Source organism: Malania oleifera, chromosome 8 (assembly GCF_029873635.1).
Source record: "Malania oleifera isolate guangnan ecotype guangnan chromosome 8, ASM2987363v1, whole genome shotgun sequence".
NCBI lineage: Eukaryota > Viridiplantae > Streptophyta > Magnoliopsida > Santalales > Ximeniaceae > Malania > Malania oleifera.
In genome coordinates, this window is record NC_080424.1 from 48,136,621 (window position 1) to 48,154,483 (window position 17,863).

General features: G+C 35.5%; 1 protein-coding gene and 1 non-coding gene across 3 annotated transcripts in view; both read left to right on the forward strand.

Annotated features, from left to right (window-relative positions):
- The first annotated feature begins 577 nt into the window (after nucleotides 1–577).
- On the forward strand, nucleotides 578–675 carry LOC131163244 (small nucleolar RNA snoR109). The gene has a single exon (XR_009139019.1). It is a non-coding gene; the product is annotated as a small nucleolar RNA snoR109 (small nucleolar RNA).
- Nucleotides 676–2,292: 1,617 nt separating this feature from the next.
- Nucleotides 2,293–17,863, forward strand: part of LOC131161699 (isoamylase 3, chloroplastic) — a 116,129-nt gene continuing 100,558 nt past the window's right edge. For both annotated transcript variants that reach the window (XM_058117642.1, XM_058117643.1), the window contains exons 1-7: nucleotides 2,293–3,784; nucleotides 4,513–4,567; nucleotides 4,649–4,717; nucleotides 5,701–5,846; nucleotides 6,727–6,805; nucleotides 16,671–16,907; nucleotides 17,170–17,274. In XM_058117642.1, coding sequence (XP_057973625.1) covers nucleotides 3,672–3,784; nucleotides 4,513–4,567; nucleotides 4,649–4,717; nucleotides 5,701–5,846; nucleotides 6,727–6,805; nucleotides 16,671–16,907; nucleotides 17,170–17,274 — 804 coding nt within the window. In that variant the 5' untranslated portion in view covers nucleotides 2,293–3,671. The remainder of the gene's footprint in view (nucleotides 3,785–4,512; nucleotides 4,568–4,648; nucleotides 4,718–5,700; nucleotides 5,847–6,726; nucleotides 6,806–16,670; nucleotides 16,908–17,169; nucleotides 17,275–17,863) is intronic.

Consider the following 17,863-nt stretch of genomic DNA (forward strand, 5'->3'; position numbering starts at 1 on the left):
TTCTCTTCCTTCTTCTCTTCTCCACCGAACATAGCCGTAGCCTCTTCGCCTTCTCCAATCCCAGCCGCAGCCACAAAACCACAACCCATCTCACTCCAGCCAGCATCTCACGGCACACACCACCCTCGACCGCCTCCACGCACAACACACCCACCTCCACGACCTCTTCCCTACAACCCAGCCGCACCACCTCCTTCCTTCTCTAAACAACGCAGCACCCTCACAACATAACTTCCCGGCAACACACACACCTTCACGGCAGGCCACCCTCACCTCACTTAGCAACTCACGACCACCCCCCTCACCAACATCCATCTCCGGCCACCACACAACGTCACCTTCCACTCTCTCACACAGCCACGGTTGCACACACACTAAAAACACATACTAAACACATACTTAAACACACCTTTAAACACACATTGCACGCACTTTAAACACACGCTTCACACACTTAAACGCACACAAACACACTTAAACACACATCAACACACACTTAAACACACACCAGCACTTTCTCATGGCTACAACTACCAAGAGAAGGGCGATCGATACCTTAGATCTTGACTTGTCAAAACGGTTGTAGCTAAATAAATGCCGAGAAGTTAATTGGCCGAGTGTCGTGAGATCTTGCGATCTCCATTGGCGAATCCGCCTCTCGAGCTTCTCACACTTTTATTTACCCTTCTCTTTATCATTTTTCTTTCTTTGCTTATATTTGTGCTTATGGACGTTCTGGCGCCGATTAGACATTATGCCATCGACAGCTGACATAATCATAAGTTATATTAACAATGACCATCTTCCCTGCAACTCTAGCAACCAACATAGCCTTGAGCACTCTCATGCCACACATGCCACACATACACACGCACACACGCACACACATACGCACGCACGCACGCACGCGCGCGCACGCACACACACACACACCAGCTAGTACACACACCACACAAGGCTGCCCCTCCAAAGGTAAGCCCATTCTTTTTACATATTTTTTTGGTTTGTTTACATGTTTAGGGAGTAATTATAGTATGCTTGTTCGTATGTTATATTATTTAAGTCGTATCATGTTTTAGATTATGTTGTTGTATATTATTGTTAAAGTTTCTTATTATCGTCATGTATTTTTTGTATTTATTATGTGGAGTTTTTCATTATTATTGTATGTTTTAATTGTTGTATTATTATAGTTGTTGTTAGGGATATTATTGTATATTTATGTTTTCTTTATATAATTGTATTATTGTTATTATATTATTATTGTTATATTATCATATTTGTCATTTTGTATATTTATTTAGGGTTTAGATTTATCATGTTAATACTATTTAAGTTTTCTTTTTAGAGGTTTAGGTTATTTTATCATTGTTTGAGTTCGTTTAGAATTTTGGTAATTGTTGCTTATTATTTAAGATTGTAATTATTTCATGTTTTATGTTTAGGTATGTTTAGGGTTTTGATGATTTTCATGTTTTTAGGAGGTTGATTGTTTTATGTTTAAGTGTTATTTTAGAGTTTGATTATTTTCCTATTATCATTTGTCATATTATTGCATATTGATTTTTAGGGTTCAATTTATTTCCATATTAGTGCATTTTATTTTTAGTGTTTCCATATTATTGAATGTTGATTTTTAGGGTTTTCATATTATTGCATGTTGATTTTTAGGGCTCAATTGGTTTCCCTATTATTCCATATTTTTATGGTGTGATTTATTTCCTTATCATATTGCATGTCAATAGTAGGGTTTAGTTGGTTTCCACATTTGTTATTGTATATATAAAGTTTGATTTATTTCCATCATATCATTAATTGTTTCCATATTACCCTTGTGTATATTTGCATATTAGATTCATGATTTGAATTGTTTCCATAATTTCATTCGTTTTTTTTCATGTTTGTACATTGAATATCATCTTTTTTGTTTAATTATTTTCATATTGTTATTATTGTATTTATGTGATATTAGGTATGTGTATTATTATTATTATTATTATTATTATTACTAAATATTTTTAGTATTTTTGTTCATTTCGTATGTTTATATTTTGTATTCTATATTACGGTATTTATTTTCATAGTATAATTTATTTTTGTATGGGAGGGTGTTCCTATGATTTCAAAAAGGGGCATGGACTCTTTCAAGCCTCACATGTCTTAGTTTTAAGGGATATCTTACTTTAGCTATATTCCATAATAATGTGCATGCTTGTATGTTTATTTGTATATGCTTAGATAATGTGTTTAGCTGATAGGAGTAACCTAAAAAGCCATTGAAATTCAGTTTAGGAGAATTTTTAATTACTTAGGTACAACATCGGAGAATGGGTGTGTAGGGGGTGCTAGTATCTTCCCTTCGCATAACTGAACTTCTGATTTTAATCCTGATATACGCAGACCGATTCTACTCTTAATTAGATAGTAATCATGTATTTTAATCATACTCCGAAAGGTTAGTAGCGATTCCAACTTCCAATTTTCTCGAAAATTAAAAAAAAACCATAATTTTTCATTCGCCTCCCCAGGGCACCTCGCTTTCGAGACGTCGTGATGGGAGATTCAGCGAAATCCAACGACAAACAATTAGAATATAAGAGGATTGTGCGTGCGACAATGTGGGGCAGGACCAATGACGGTACAACAAGGAGAAGAAGATTGGAAAACTTATTTTATCGGACGTTCTGAAGAGAATTATGTAGGGACGATGATGGTCGCAATCACTGGTGACACAAGTGATGACAATTCTAGCTCTCATACCATGAAAGAAATCAAGATTCAATGCAAATAGAGAGAAAGTTGTTATACAAGCGGCCAAAGGAACAGTACCTTTGGCTTTATGCATTATATATATATATATATATATATATATTGAATATAATTGGAACCTAACCCTAATAATGATATAAAGGCTAAAGTATCCCTTAACTAAAATATTACAATATATAAGACATTATCTAACAATTATAAAAGATATTTAGAGAAGTGTTGTTTTATTGACTTATTTCTACTTTTTTTTTTGTCAGTATTAGAAGTAATGTTCATGTTAGATTTAAACAGACATAAAAGATTAATTGTAACAACACGTATCTTAGTTCTTCTATTTTTGTTTTATAACAAATGAATGTTATTTGAAATAACTATTATTAGTGTTTAAAGTTAAGGTATTATGTATTCAAATTTTAATTATTTTTCTTTAAAAATATTTAAAAATATTTTATTTATTATTTATATATTTTTTATCTTCATTAATTAAATTTTTGGGTCCACCGCTAGTGGACTCATATGAGCGTTTAAGCTTCCATTTTACACCAAGACATAAAGATACTCGATGAATAAAAATCTATGCTACTGTTTATATAATTGTTCCCTATTTTATGTGTACAAAGTAAGTAGAATTAGAAACCACAAAACTCAAATTTAGTATATTTTTATGGATAAATTTATAAATTATACTTATAAAAGAGAGGATCGTGTACACGTCGATGGAAGTGTCCGGAGAAAATTCACGTGGGATCATAAAGTGCCACTTCATTTCAGACTGTCTCTCTCTCTCTCGTCTCGAGAAGAAACTATAAAGTACATTGCAGAATCTGTGAAAAGTTCCTTTCTAGCTCCCTTTTTCTTCCTTATTCGCAGTTTCTCTTCTCTCTTCGCCGCTGGGATTAAAGATGCTCCACCCATCTCTGTGCGATTCAACCGCCAAGAATCTTCTTTCCGCTTCTGCTCTTTCAACTAGCATTGGCCGTTCATGTGTTGCGCCTCCTCTGGTCTTCGAGATGAGGTAAATTTCAATTTCCCGCAACTCGGAGTTCTCGATGCAGTTTCTATTGCGATCGTAGTCTTATGGTTTCCAGATTTTTGTGTCTCTGAATTATTCCGTTTCCGAATTTGTTGTTGGAAATGTACTGCGGATGATGATGATTTACTTCTCTTGCGTCTCTGAATTAGTTTACGCTTTCTCATAGCGTTTATATATTATTTTTATGAATTTTGTTTGCTTCCGATCGGGCGATTTGTTTTACATTTTTCAAATACAGTACTTCGGAAATGTTAATTAAAATTTGATCCTTTTATTTCATCTTTATTTGTCATTCCTACTTTCAAGAAGGATTAGCATTTGGGAATGTGCAAAGTCCATGCGATTAAATCATTATAAAAAAATGCGAATTATAAAGTGTACCATGCAGATGACGAGAGACAAATTTGTCGCAATACTATGCATTTTTTTTTTTTTTGGTAGGCTAACTTCGTCCATGGTTTTTATGAATTTGAGAAAAATATATTGAATTTCACTATCTTGAATGAGCGCTGCCTCACTTTTTTTTTTTAATATAAAATTTAATTAAAAATTATCTTGCTTGAAGTGGACCAATGAATAACAATTTGGTGAATACTGAATGTCAAGACGTTGGATGATATTCTGAACAGTCCCAGCAAAAAATGGTTGTGAGAAAACGTGTTTTATATATTTTTAGGCCATGCTTTGACACTTGCAAATGTCTTTCGCAGGTTAAAATCGAGCAAAAGAGTTTCTGCCAGCAATGACCAACAGCTTGTTAGTAAGGCATGTTTAATTTTTAATTTTTTTAATTTCTACTGCTCTCCCTTGGTGTAGAGTTTATGACCTTGAAATTTCATAGTTCAGGCAAGGGATTGTGTCAAGCATAGCCCTGTTAATGTTTATGGTCGTGGTGCTCAAGAACAGTTGCTTGAGGTATTTCATTATTTTCCTTTTTTATTTCCCCTGAAGAATGTGCTTTTCTCATTTACTAATATGTGTAAATTTGCTCTTTTGGACTTTCTTTTGTACTTTTTGTGCATTTGTGAAACAGATATTTTGGATCCTTCTGTGACTGTCCATATATCTCTGCTTTTGTTATTAACACATTGTTCCCTGGCTATTTCCAACAATTGGTTGATTCATTCTTGTAAATATAATAGATTTCATCTTCAAAATTTATTTGGCTGTCTGGTAGCTCCACTTTGCTCCTTCCATTTTCATATTATGCTAGATTGTTGGAAAGGCATAGTGGGGAATATATGTGACTGTGAGAGCTGAAAAACAATAGGCTGGGAAGAAGAGAGCATCTTGCATAAGGTCATCTTAGAAAGGCACTTCTCAATTATAATGGCAAAGATCACCTTGAAAAAGCAAATTTCAAGGAAAGGAAACACTGAAGCAGTATTCCCCATTTTGATCTTTCTAGTTCAATGGCCTGGAACTAGTGCAGTTAAACCAGTTATTTGCTCTCAAAGTTGTTGCTCATGTTTGATTTAGCTCACTATAACAATTTGTGTAAAGCTCAATTATAAGGCCTATCTTTGTGTAATGCATGCTTATTTGTATCTCTTGATAGTATTTGAAAAAGAAATGAATACCATTGGATCTCTTGCAAGTACTTGCCATTTTAGTATTCCTACTTCAGTGGTCAGGAATTAGGGCAGTTAAACTAGATATTTCTCAAAGTCTTGCTCATGTTTGATTTCATTATAATCATTTGTTTAAATCTCAACTATAAGACTTATCCTTTTGCTATGCATGCTTATTTACATCTCATCCTAGTATTTGAAGTTGTTCCTTTGTGCCTTTCCTTATGCTTCTATTTTCTCTCTATATTCTGAATTCCTGATAATATCAATTAAGTTGTCATTTATCTATTTTCTGTATTTACATATGCCCACTGTTTCGAATTCTAGGAAGAAATCCCTCAAGCTTCAGAGTCTAGCTCATGGTTAAAAGTTTTCCCAGGTCAAGCATTTCCACTGGGAGTATCTGAAATTGAAAGTGGGATTAATTTTGCTATTTTTTCTCAGCATGCAACTGCAGTTACACTTTGCTTAAGGTTACAGTGCTCTTCCTTTTCCTTTGCTCACTACATTAAATTCTGATTTTGATTTATGCGTGCATTGTAAAATTTAAATGTCAAGCTTATTTTCATATTAATTTCAACAGCTCCGCAATGCGGGGTTTGTATATTTTCTCATTTGAAGTCACAGTGTTGATTTTATGCTCTACTTATATTTGATTTTGGGATGTAATATAAGCCTGTGCCTGCTAGAGCTAGGGGGAAAATAGATAAATCTTCTATGAATCAGTTCACTTACCTCAGCAAACCACAGCTGCGGATGTGAGAAATTTTCTTAAACAGCTGCGGTTGTGACACAGATCTTTGGGCAGTTCATAAGCAATGGCCTGAATATTTTCCCTACCCTTTCGATCACCGGTCCTGGAAAAACATTTGGAACAAGTTTTGCTTGTGAGGAACAGTGTCTTAGCCCTTTGTCCTTTAGAGTTTCTGTCTTCAGCATTTCTAGGGCTTTGTAATGCTGAGGGAGGAGATTCTTTGGAAATATGTATCTTTGCTGTGATTTTGTGAAATTTCTTTCAGCATAATTGTTCTTTAAGGATTTAAGACTCTATTTCTCCTTTTGGATTGTAGCGTAGTTTTCTTAGGTTTGCCTTGGTGATCTGCTAATGGCTTCTATGTGCAGAGATTTTCGTGAGCTTTTATTAATTAGTTTTCTTTGCTTGTATTTATTTATTCTGTTTTTGATTCCCTTTGTACTCTTTATTCTTATTTGCTTAATAAATTCCTCATATATATATATATTCTGCGGGTCCTTAAGTAAATAGATTCTTTTTTCCTCCACTGCCATATGCTTCCTTACTCTTAAAGTTTTTAGTTAGTTCAATGATATTTTTATTGGGGAAAATCCGGACAGGCTGAATGGTGGAATGAAGGAGCTGACATTGGATCCTCATGTAAATAAAACAGGAGACATATGGCATATATGTATTGAGGTAGTCTTTCTAGTAGCTTTCCCAGAACTACATTTCACTATAATACCTTTAGTTAATGTTATTGCTTGCTTACATAATTGCTTGGCTCAAGTTATAGAAGTTGAAATGGTACAATTATGAGAAATATTTTTAATTTTTTAGTCTGTCTTTGCTCCCCCTGAAATATTTTCTAAACCCAGCTCTTGAAAATCTCTAGTAAGATTTTCCCCCACAGACTGTGACCTTTTAATATGTGTCCAAGTTTGCTGCCCCTTAAAAACTTCCAACCTGTTATGCTTTTAAGATGCCTAGTATCCCTTTTCTGTCTCCGTTGATCTTAAAATTAGACACTATAAAAAAAGTGCAAAAGGTTATTAAACTGTCATACTAATTACAGAAATTATTTGTCATTTCATTGACCTTATTATGCAAACTCAAGATCCATTTTTATATATTGGTGCTTGATGAAAAGTATGCAAAAAGCAATTAACATGGTATTAATGTAACATGATTGATCAATTACTAAGGGAACGAGATGGATGGACTTTTGGCTTAAGATAGTGGTTTATTGGAAAGACTTTTAATTTTATACTATCAGGGAATACTGGTAGGAGTTCCTCTTTCATTACGGTGGTTTAGGACAAATTAAGTGGATTACAATTAAGTATTTGTCATTTGCTAAGACTGAAATCCTTGGGTGAGAACCTTCAGGAAATCTGTTATGTAATCCTTTTAGGGAATATGGTAAATGGCTGTGGATATTTCATGCTGCCTCATAAAATTTTTGAAAAAAGGGGTTTCTCAGATTTGTTTTTGGAAAGATCTGTGCTCGGGGAATGATGTTCTATCCACATCTTGTCCTCTTCTCTTTCAAATGAGCTCAGGGCAAGGTAGTATGACTTTTTTCTTTGTGTTTGATTTGGTTAGCCCTTTGGTTTCTTAGAAATTTCAATTCATAATACCTCTAAATGTTAGAGAGTTGATGGAACTTTCTTCCTTGCTGTTGTTATTGAACAATTGTCATCTTTCTTCAGATAGGGATATTTGTCTCATTTGGTAGTATATTCTTGTAAATATTTTTTTGAGTTTTGACCCATTCCAAGCCTTGTTTTCTTCTATACTCATGTATTTGGAAGGTCAAAGCTCCGCTAAAGATTAATGCTTTCATTTGGCTGACTGTGCTGAATAGAATCAATATTAATAATCTGTGAAGGCCTTATCTTTAGATATTTGTGTGCTTTGTTATTTGAATTCTAAATCGGCTTTGCTGAAATTAATTATTTGGCTAGTTGGTAGAAGCTTGGATTTGTCCAGTGTTTGTGGGGATTATGGTTGGAGCATAATGCACATATTTCTTTATGGCGCATTGGCCTTGGATGCTTTAAGGAAGCTTGCCTTTCAGAAGTTCAGCAAGAATGGAGGAATCTTTTTTTCATTGTACTTTTTTTTTTTTGTGTTTTTAGTTCCTTTTTTTATGGATTTTTCCCGAATTTTGATTGGAGATGTCTTATTCTCTACTTTTTAAATTCCTCTCTAGTCTCTTATTAATGAAATCTCTTTTTTCACTATAAAAAAAACAGAAAAAAGAAAAAAAGATAAATAGAAAAATTAACCTAACCTGCCTTCAAGAAACTAAGTGTGTAGAGGATAAAGCTAGACACTTGAAAAATCAGGATTTAAACTTTGGTGTACTGGAAAAGAAAAACATAAAAATGGGGTAGGCCGTATTTGTAAATGTTGGTGTTCTACTATTTGAATTCTAAAAAACAGCACCTCATTAATTTTTACATTGTGACTATGCGTGGAGAATCTGGAATGATTTATTTGGTGTGATGGGAGAATCTTGGGTCTGCCCGGTGTAGGTGGAGGAATTGTTGTCTATTTCTTTTGAGGGTTTTAGTAGAAGGGAGGAGAGAGTTGCACTTTGGAAATGAGGTATTTTTGCAGTGTTCTAGTTGGAGGGCAACATTATTGTAGTTGTTCTAGTTGTTTCCTCAAGGATGTCTTGTCCTCCACATGTTACTTGTGTTAAGTTTTTTTAATGGAATTTATTTTATTATATAAAAAAAAATATTATCTTTTTCCATGAATAAGTCCACCAAACCTAAGTCAAGAAGACGAGTTTTGTACGAGGTTAAGAAGTGGCGTAACGTCTTATTTTTTTGAACACTAAGTTCTTAAATGCTTCTAGTCATATGATTGTGAGCATTTTTGAAAGACTAGCCGATGTTATATCTACCTTGTATCGATTAGTCTGAAGTCACTTGTGTAGCGACACTAAGACTAACATATAGGTGCTTCTTAGATAACAAATGCATTGAGTGTGACCATGTGAAAAATATCCAAATGGAGTTTTACTAGTTGATTGGTGATTGGATACTCTAATATTCTTGTTAAGGCTTGATATGCATTGTTGGATGACAACTTAATAGCTTAAATTTTTAGGTAATGTAGTAACAGAGATTGAAGTTTGGCAACGATAGAGGATAACGACAGCAAGCCTGCAAATGAAATCATTGCCTTCAAATCCTTTCCATTGCCGGATAGTCCAGTGGTGCAGCCTCCATTTCCGGATGTCGCATCGTGGAAGGCTTTAATCCTCTTTAAGCCTTTGAAGGATGGATCTCTTTTTCTTTCTTGTAACAACTCTCTCACCCTTACACAAACATGAACATGGCTGTGTTATCAGGAGGCAATGTCAAAGCGTTCGGTGCAGATCAAAGGAAATCCTTCGATCTGAGATTGAAAAGGAGGGGGAGACCCCTTTACTGTGCATGCTAGAGAATAATGTTTCTTGAATAGGTGAGTTAAATTCATGAAGGAGGCAATTTCCTGCTCACCGATGGTCTATATACTTTTGTTCAATAGGAAAGGGGCTCCAGAAGTGTTTGCAAGCGAAACTTCTGTTGCTGGATAGCAATTAGCTGGATGAGGGTGGGGAAATTTTCTGAATTAGGGATGTGGGGGAAAGGTAGGAATTTTCTTGTTTTCATTTCTGGAATTGTAAAAGAAATTGGATGGTGAAGCTTTGCAAATTTGCGAAGGAAATTCGTCACAATTTTGAAGGAGCAGGCGTTGTAAGCGATTCCGCAACCAGATCATGGAGTAAGTCGGTGATGGAAGGAAGGATAGGTGAAGGCTGCTCAATTAGTCTACAACCAGCAAAACTGTGTCCTAGTTGCGGGGCTGATCTGCATTTGAAGGAATTGGGGGTGCCGCTACCAGATTACAGCGCTGCTTAATCGGAGGTGAATGTCCATAAGGTGCAGGGAACTAGGGTTCCGGCGGTTGGTGCAATCTTGCAGAGGTGTCTAGGGCTGCAAAAGGGAACAATGAGAGTACAAAGTCTGGTCGTCTGGTATTCATACTGGATTTGGGTCAAGTTTGTGATAAAAGTGGGATGTTTTTTTATTTTTTTTTTAAACAAACTTGGGCCATTTAATAGAACAGGCCCCAGTGTTTTGACAAGAATGCTTTGGGCTTTTCTCTGGATTCAAAAGAAGTCTCTTACAAAGAGGGGCTTTCACAGATAGGCCTCGTTTCTGAAAAGGCTCAGGGCAAGGATATGAGTGTTCAGGCCCTTCCCTTGCATGAACCTATTTCTGATCAAGCCCATTTTCCTAGCCAAAATTTACATACAGAGGTGGGTATTCAACAAGATGTTAATGAAATGCAAAATCTTTCTCCAGCTCTCCCAAATAGGAATACAATGGATCATCATTCAGAGTGTAATCAGGATGATTTTAATTTGGTTTTGAATTCAGTTTGTGAAGAAAGTGATGATGATAATAGAAGTGTCAGATTGACTGTTGATTCTGGTTTTGCAGAGGGATTAGAGGCTGGTGTCGACAGGATTAATAAAAAAGAAGAAGTTGGGTTGGGAAGAAAAACTGGTGTTTCAGGATTTAATTCTGGAAAATCTAAGGGTCCTAAGGTGTATTCTTGTGTAAAGGATGCAATGATGGGTGCAGAAATGAAGAAATTATTTGAAGCAGAAAGAGAGCATTCCAGTGAGATAAAGCCAAAGATTATAAGGAGAGATTCTAGAGGAGAGTTGATCATTGTGGAAGATACACTTACTAAGATGAAGGATATAGCAAGTGATGGAGTTAGCAAAGGAAAGGAGGTTAAGAAATGGGGAGATTTTTCAGATAATGATAGTTATGACATCAGGGAGTTTTGAATATGGTGGTGGTTTGCTGTTGGATGAGATTCGGGAACAATATGGATATGTTTCTAATTCCTGTGATGTTCTCAGGGATTTATCATGTGTACATCCTGCCCGGATGCAAGGACTGCAGGGGCTTCCTATTTTTGAGCACGATGGGTTGGATACTAAAATAAAGTGCAGTGATGGAATTTTACCTTCACTAGTGGAGGTGATTTCTAGGAAGGACTTAGAAGCCAAAGATATAATGGATAAATTGGATTCAATGCTGGTGGAATTAAAGTGCACTTTGATGGGGGTAAGTACAAGGTGAAGAAGGGTCACATGGAGCTTGCAAATTTAAAGTGCTTGGTGAATTATGATGGAAAAGGAATTGAAAAGGGGCTTTCTTGATTAGGAGTACTTTTCGTTTATTTTTTATTTGTTTGTTTTAAATTTCATATTTATTATTATTTTTCCAGGTAGACCTCTTGTCCCCTTGGGTTGTAACTTCTGTTTCTCAATCTAATATACCTTCTTTTATTAAAAAAAAAAAGTTTTAGGTAATGTGGTTATCTACCAATTCTCAATTACTGATGTTCAAACTATTTGTAGATCATAGGCTTTGTTGTCTTGTATTTGAACTTTTAAACTTTGACTAGGCTTTGTTGTTTTAGATCTATCGCTCTTACTAAAGGGAGGAATATCCTATGTTGTTCATGGTAATGTGCAACCAAGAAATCCTAGCCCAAGTAGAAATGAGGACTAGAGGAGAGTTCACAATCTCATTCATAGAGTCATTCATATTTGGGGTGAAGGGCATGTGCACTAGTTCCATGCTATATTGATTTAATTTAGGGACATTTGTTGATGATCTGTCATGGTAACTGTAATGGAAGAATAGGTTCTCTCACATTTAGTCTGATTTGGATTGCTATATTATGTTGTTACGTGTCATTCATGGTCATGGATAATGGAAGTCCTAGGTGTTCTAATTGATGCATTCATGGAGATTGATGTCATTGTACCTATTACCAAATTAGAATGAAACTAATGGGACACCACAAAAGGGGCCAAAAGTGCAATTAAGAAAAAAAGAAATGTTAAATGCATAAGATGCTTAAGGAGGGGGTAAAAGAGAATAAGAAAAAAATTCTTAAAACCCTTAGGTTATGTTTGGTTCATGGAATGCCTATTCCCATGAATAGATTAGTTATAATAGGTTAGCTGTAGTCATGCAAAAAATTATGTGGTTACCATAAAATGAATAACAAAGTGAAACTCTGTATGAATTCATAACAAGGAATAGGTAAGGAATAACTATTCCCAAGTTTCACTATAGGAATGTTTATTCCTTTCTTTACACGTTGAATGAAATAATAAGGAATATACAAGGAATAGCTATTACCTCTATTTCCCAATTTCTTAGTGTATTCCATCTCATTTCAAGGGATAGCTATTCCAAAAACCTAATGTAACCTAACTAAGCTGATCCCACCATGTGTGGTGGCTGACCATAGAGAGCCACCTTTGGTGGTGGCATTGCATTATTCTCCTATGGGGCTAACAACTAGGGATTTGCATGGTTCTTGTCAATTCATGCAAAACTAATTCTTAATTAATTTCTTTAATTGAGGGAGAAGAGCTTCGTCGAACAACCTGCTAGGGCACTCGCAACCCTTTGTCAATATAATCTTAGGCTCCCAGCCTTTGAACCTCTCTCACAGCCTCCTGCACTTCTTCGCCAGATGTCTCAGCCTTCGTTGACAACATTCTAGGCTGGCTTCAACATTTTACAGCTTCATTGAGATCTCAGCCTTCACCAAAGGTTGAAGTCTCTTCTCTGCTAGTTTGCTGAAGGGTTGAAGATTCCAGGCCTCATCTCTCGCAAAGGCTAGGCTCTTTTTTGCTCAACGCTTGATGGTTCTTCTTTCCTCAACATATGGCAATTCTCTGAGCATATGCTGATTCTATAAGCATACGGCGATTCTTTGAGTGTACAGCGATTCTCCGAGTGTACAACGATTCTCTCTCCCTCTTAAGCATACTGGAATATGGAAGCTATGGTTTCACAAAAAGTCTCTCTCCCCTCTAATGAAACTTCTTTTTCCTTCTCGACTGTGATGATATGGAGTCTTATGCAGTAGGTCATGTTGAATTGGTTGATTCAGATTGAAGGGAAATCCTTTGATCTGTGCTTGGATAAGGTCGGGGAGTTCTCTTCTCTGCTTGTGGTTGAGAACAATGTGGTGCGCAACAGATGGGTTGGGTTTTCTGAAGCAGTTTCTTGGTTTGCTGATGGGTTGTCAATGTTCAGTCGGGTGGAAAGGGGTTACAAGAGTTTCTGTAAGGGCATCACACAGTGCAGGATGTTGATTAGGTGTTTGAAGGTGGGAAAGTTTATGGAGTTAGGGTTGGGATGGAAAGCAACATGGCGCAAAGGGTGAGGTTGGCGAAACTTTGCAAATGATTTTTGCAAGATTGCAAAGGAATTTCAGAAGGAATCAGATGCTGTATTTGCGGATGACCTTCACGTCCCCGATTGTGGAGTCAGGTGGTGCTGGAAGGTAAAAAGGGTGAAGGCATTTGTCGCGCTAGTTAATCTTGCTCTGGAAACCAGGGTATGGTGGATGGTAGAGAAGATAAGTGTTGTAGATGTGAGGTGTGATGCAGTTGAAGGAACCTCAGGACCCATTGCAAAACGACCAAAATCATTCAATCAGAATGGCAAGTAAGCTAGGGTTAGCAATCTTCTCAGATGCTCTTAGGGATGCACTTGGTGAGGAGACTGCAAAGAGGAATTGGTTGGTGGTATTTTTCTGGTTTTGGACCTGGCCCAAATAATTGAAAAAGAAGGTATATCTTTTTTTAATAAACTGGGCCAATTATTTGGTGAGGAGACTGCAAAGAGGAATTGGTTGGTGGTATTTTTCTGGTTTTGGACCTGGCCCAAATAATTGAAAGAGAAGGTATATCTTTTTTTAATAAACTGGGCCAATTGTTTGGTTAGGCCCAATTTTTAGGAAAGTCGCAAGTGGGCTCAAAGAGAGGATCTTCTTTGGGCTTCATGCAGATAGACCAAGGTGGTAGTCAAGCTTATGGTTTGTATAATAGTGATCCAGGAATTTCCTTGCTGGAAACCAAAAATAGGCAGGTCCAAAATTCTGTTCGTAGATCTCCCAGAAGCGGAGAATTGGGAAGGAGGACACTGTACCTTTTGATAGTACTTTACATTCCCTACAGATTCCCAAGATATGCATTGAATTGATTGAGTTTTGGAACAAACTTAGATTAGCAGCATAGAAGATTGGAAATGAGATTGTGGTTTATTAAATTGCAAAAAGTTTAGAAAAGGGATTATTAAGTGAAGTGGAAAAGAGTAAAGATTAGAAGTTTCTTTTGGGGGTGGGAGGAGGGTTGGGGGGGGGGGGGGGGAGGAAGTCTGATGATTTTTGTCTTAATTGTAACAAATTTGAGGGGAATAAGGTTTATGCTCGTTGGAGGGCAGTTTGTATGGGTGCTGAAATGAGGAAGGTGTTTGAAGATAAGAGAGAAAAATTTGGTCAGTCAGTGGCAAAGTTTTTAAAGAGAGATTCTAAAGGAGAGCTTAGTATAGTGGAAGATTCGCATGCTAAGGAAGCTGGGTGTAGTTATGGGGTAAGTAAAGAAAAAGAGGGAAAGAAATGAGGGGTTTTCTCATATTCAGAAGGTGATGATGTTAGTGAGTTTGATTGTGGGCGGGGGCCGCTGTTGAATAAGATTCGAGAACCATATGGGGACGGTCTAAAATTTTGATTTTGACTCAAATTTCAAAGCTCCAAAAGTTCAAAAATTTCGATTTCAATGTCAATTTTGATTTTGATTTGTAAAAATAATGCAAATCAGTAGTAAAGCATGGAATTCCTTTATGAAGCTTTAGAAATGATTAATAGACATAATATTGTAAGTTTTAGGACTAATATATTACAAGTAAATACATCTATACTGTGTGTAAGGTGGAGAAGTTGTAATATAATATGTGCATCAAACATATTTGTAAGATGATGTACATTAAACATATTTAGTGAATCAATTAATTCAAATGAAATTCATAAATCATTTAAATATTATTTATTATACACATAATGATAATTTAGACATGAATGGTTAAATAAAATGTTGTTGTAAGTTTATTTTTTAGTATAATTTCAAAAACACTCATAATAATTTTTGTTTCGATAAAAATGAATAAAATAAATTAAGAGAGAAATTTCACTTCACTCCTAAATCTCTCATTTGAATTCCAAGGAAATTTCATTGCATAGTTCGAATTTCGACCAGTTTTGCTAAAATTTTTGAGATTTCGATAATTTTGGATGATTTGACGGAAATTATGCAAGATGGAAATTGATTGCCATTTTGATTTTGAGGGTGACGTAAATCGGAAATTTCGACTGAAATTTCGACAATTTTATGGAAATTTAAGACCATGAATATGGCTATGTTTTGGATTCTTGTGAAGAGATTGGGTTTTATCTTATGTCCATCCCTCACTGTTGGAAGGACATGAGGGAGTTTCTTTCGTTGATAATGATGATCTGGTTAACAATTATAGTGAAGGGATGGAATTTGGCCTACACCAGTGGAGGAGGTTCATAAGAAGGATGACTTAGAGGCACAAGATATTTTAAATAAAATGGGCTTAAAGTTCACTGATTTTGGAGGCAATGAAGTGCACATGGATGGTCGAAAAAATCAAAAGTTGAAGGGATGAAGGAAATTAGCGAAATTGAAGAGCTCGGTAAATTATGGTGAATATGGGCGTCCTTGGTTAACATTTGTAGTCTTATTTGTTAAGAGGTTGAGTAGCGATTTTGTTTTTATTTTTTCTTTTCTTTCCTTTCTTCTTTTTCTTTGGGGTTTCTTGCTTTATTTGGTGGACTTCTTGTCCCTGCAAGTTGTATCTCCCTTTCTTTCTATGTAATACAGTTTTTTTTTTTTTTTACCAAAACAAAAATAATTTCTTTAATTTTTGATAATTTTTAGAAATTAATTTTTGATGATAACTAAGTGTTGTGATTATAACAATCTGTTTTTGATTTGGAAATTATTTCCTAATCTCTTGATTTGTCCCCAAGCTAAACTAGTTCCCTATTTTGTGGAGGTGTTTCTCTGAAACTATCACATTTCGTGCAAAGGAAGGACTGTAGGATTTTATGTCACCGTGCTTTGTTTGCTATGCTTGGTGCATTTGGTTGGAAGGAATTCGAGGATCTTAAGGAGATACTTTTTTTCCTCTTCATTTGTTCTGTGATAGGTTGTTTTATTTTTGGCCTTGCTTTGGTTTTTAGTAGCTGGTTCCATTGACTTGTAGTCAATGCGATTGGAGAGGTTAGATCTACTGTGTTTCACTTTGCTGTCTGTATTTATCTTTTATTTTCTATATATTATTGCTTTCTCTCTCAATGAAATCTTTAATTTCTAATTTAAAAAAAAACCTGTTCATGTTGAATGCATGTATGAAAAATTTTATTCTGCTGAACTCCTAAGTTTAGTATCACATTTGCTGCCTGAAATTGTCTCACACTCTTCTACAATATTTGTTATTTTTTTAAAAGAAATTTTGTCGATATATTTTTGACTATTTTGTGTTGCAAAGGAGCGTTCCGTGGATTTTTTTCTTTCTTTTTTCTTGTTGAAGCTACTATTATATATTCCATTTTAAATATTTATTTATTGAAGGTACCTTTATAAACATAGGATTTGCCTAGGAGCAATGTACTCTATGGTTACCGGATGGATGGTCCTCGTGGTTGGCATCAAGGGCACCGATTTGATGACAGTGTTGTGCTTATAGATCCTTATGCAAAGCTAGTTAAAGGATGCCGATACTTTGGAGACGCTAGCAATGAGACGTGTAAATTTTTGGGAACTTATGATTTTAGTTGTTTGCCTTTTGATTGGGGAAACAATTACAAGCTTCCAAATATACCTGAGGTAATTTAGTCAGTGCTTTAGATGATTTTGTCTTGGTTATTCTATGCCTAGGACTTTACTTTTTCTCTTTAATAAATTGTCCTTTTGGAGACAAATGTGACATCTCTCTCTCTCTCTCTCTCTTATGCACACAAACTTTTGGTATCCTGAGTTTGAGCATCTGTAATTTTTTTTTTTAAAAATTTTGTGTACAAAATTCATACATCTCCTTTGTAAGCATCTTCATGTCTTGACCCTATTATTTTTGCAATTGTGTTTGCAGAAAGATCTTGTTATATATGAAATGAATGTTCGTGCATTTACTGTTGATGAGTCTAGCAGGCTAGACCCAGACATACGTGGTAGCTACCTTGGGGTTATAGAGAAGGTAATGGCTTATTGTGCTTGCTTAATGACTGTATAGGAACAGCCTATCATTTAGTTGTCTTTACGCTGGACTCTTCTATCAAGTTTAATTTATGAAATTCTCACAGCTGTATTATTGTAAATGAAATTAGAAGGGCATTATTGGTTAGTGTAATGATAAATTTGTTAAGTCCTTATCACAATAGGTGTACATCAAGGTTCTACTTTGAGTCCTTATCTTTTTACTTTAGTAATTGATGAACTAACTAGGAATATCCAAAATGAGATCCCTTGGTGTATGTTGTTCGCAGATGATATCGTGTTGATTGATGAAAGTAGAAGCAGAGTGGAATCTAAGCTAGAACTTTGGAGAGCCACATTAAAATCTAAAGGGTTTAGGACAAGTAGGAATAAGACAAAATATATGAAATGTAATTTAAGTAATGAAAGGAATAGCAATGGAGAGAACTAGGTTTTGGCAAGCAGACCATAGACTATCGGTTTGTTGGACCCTAGGAGTAGCTATTGGATCTAAAAATTGGTAATAATTAAATTAGGTATTTTAACCTCATCTTGGACAAAGTAGGTAAGTAATGACTCCGTTGACATGA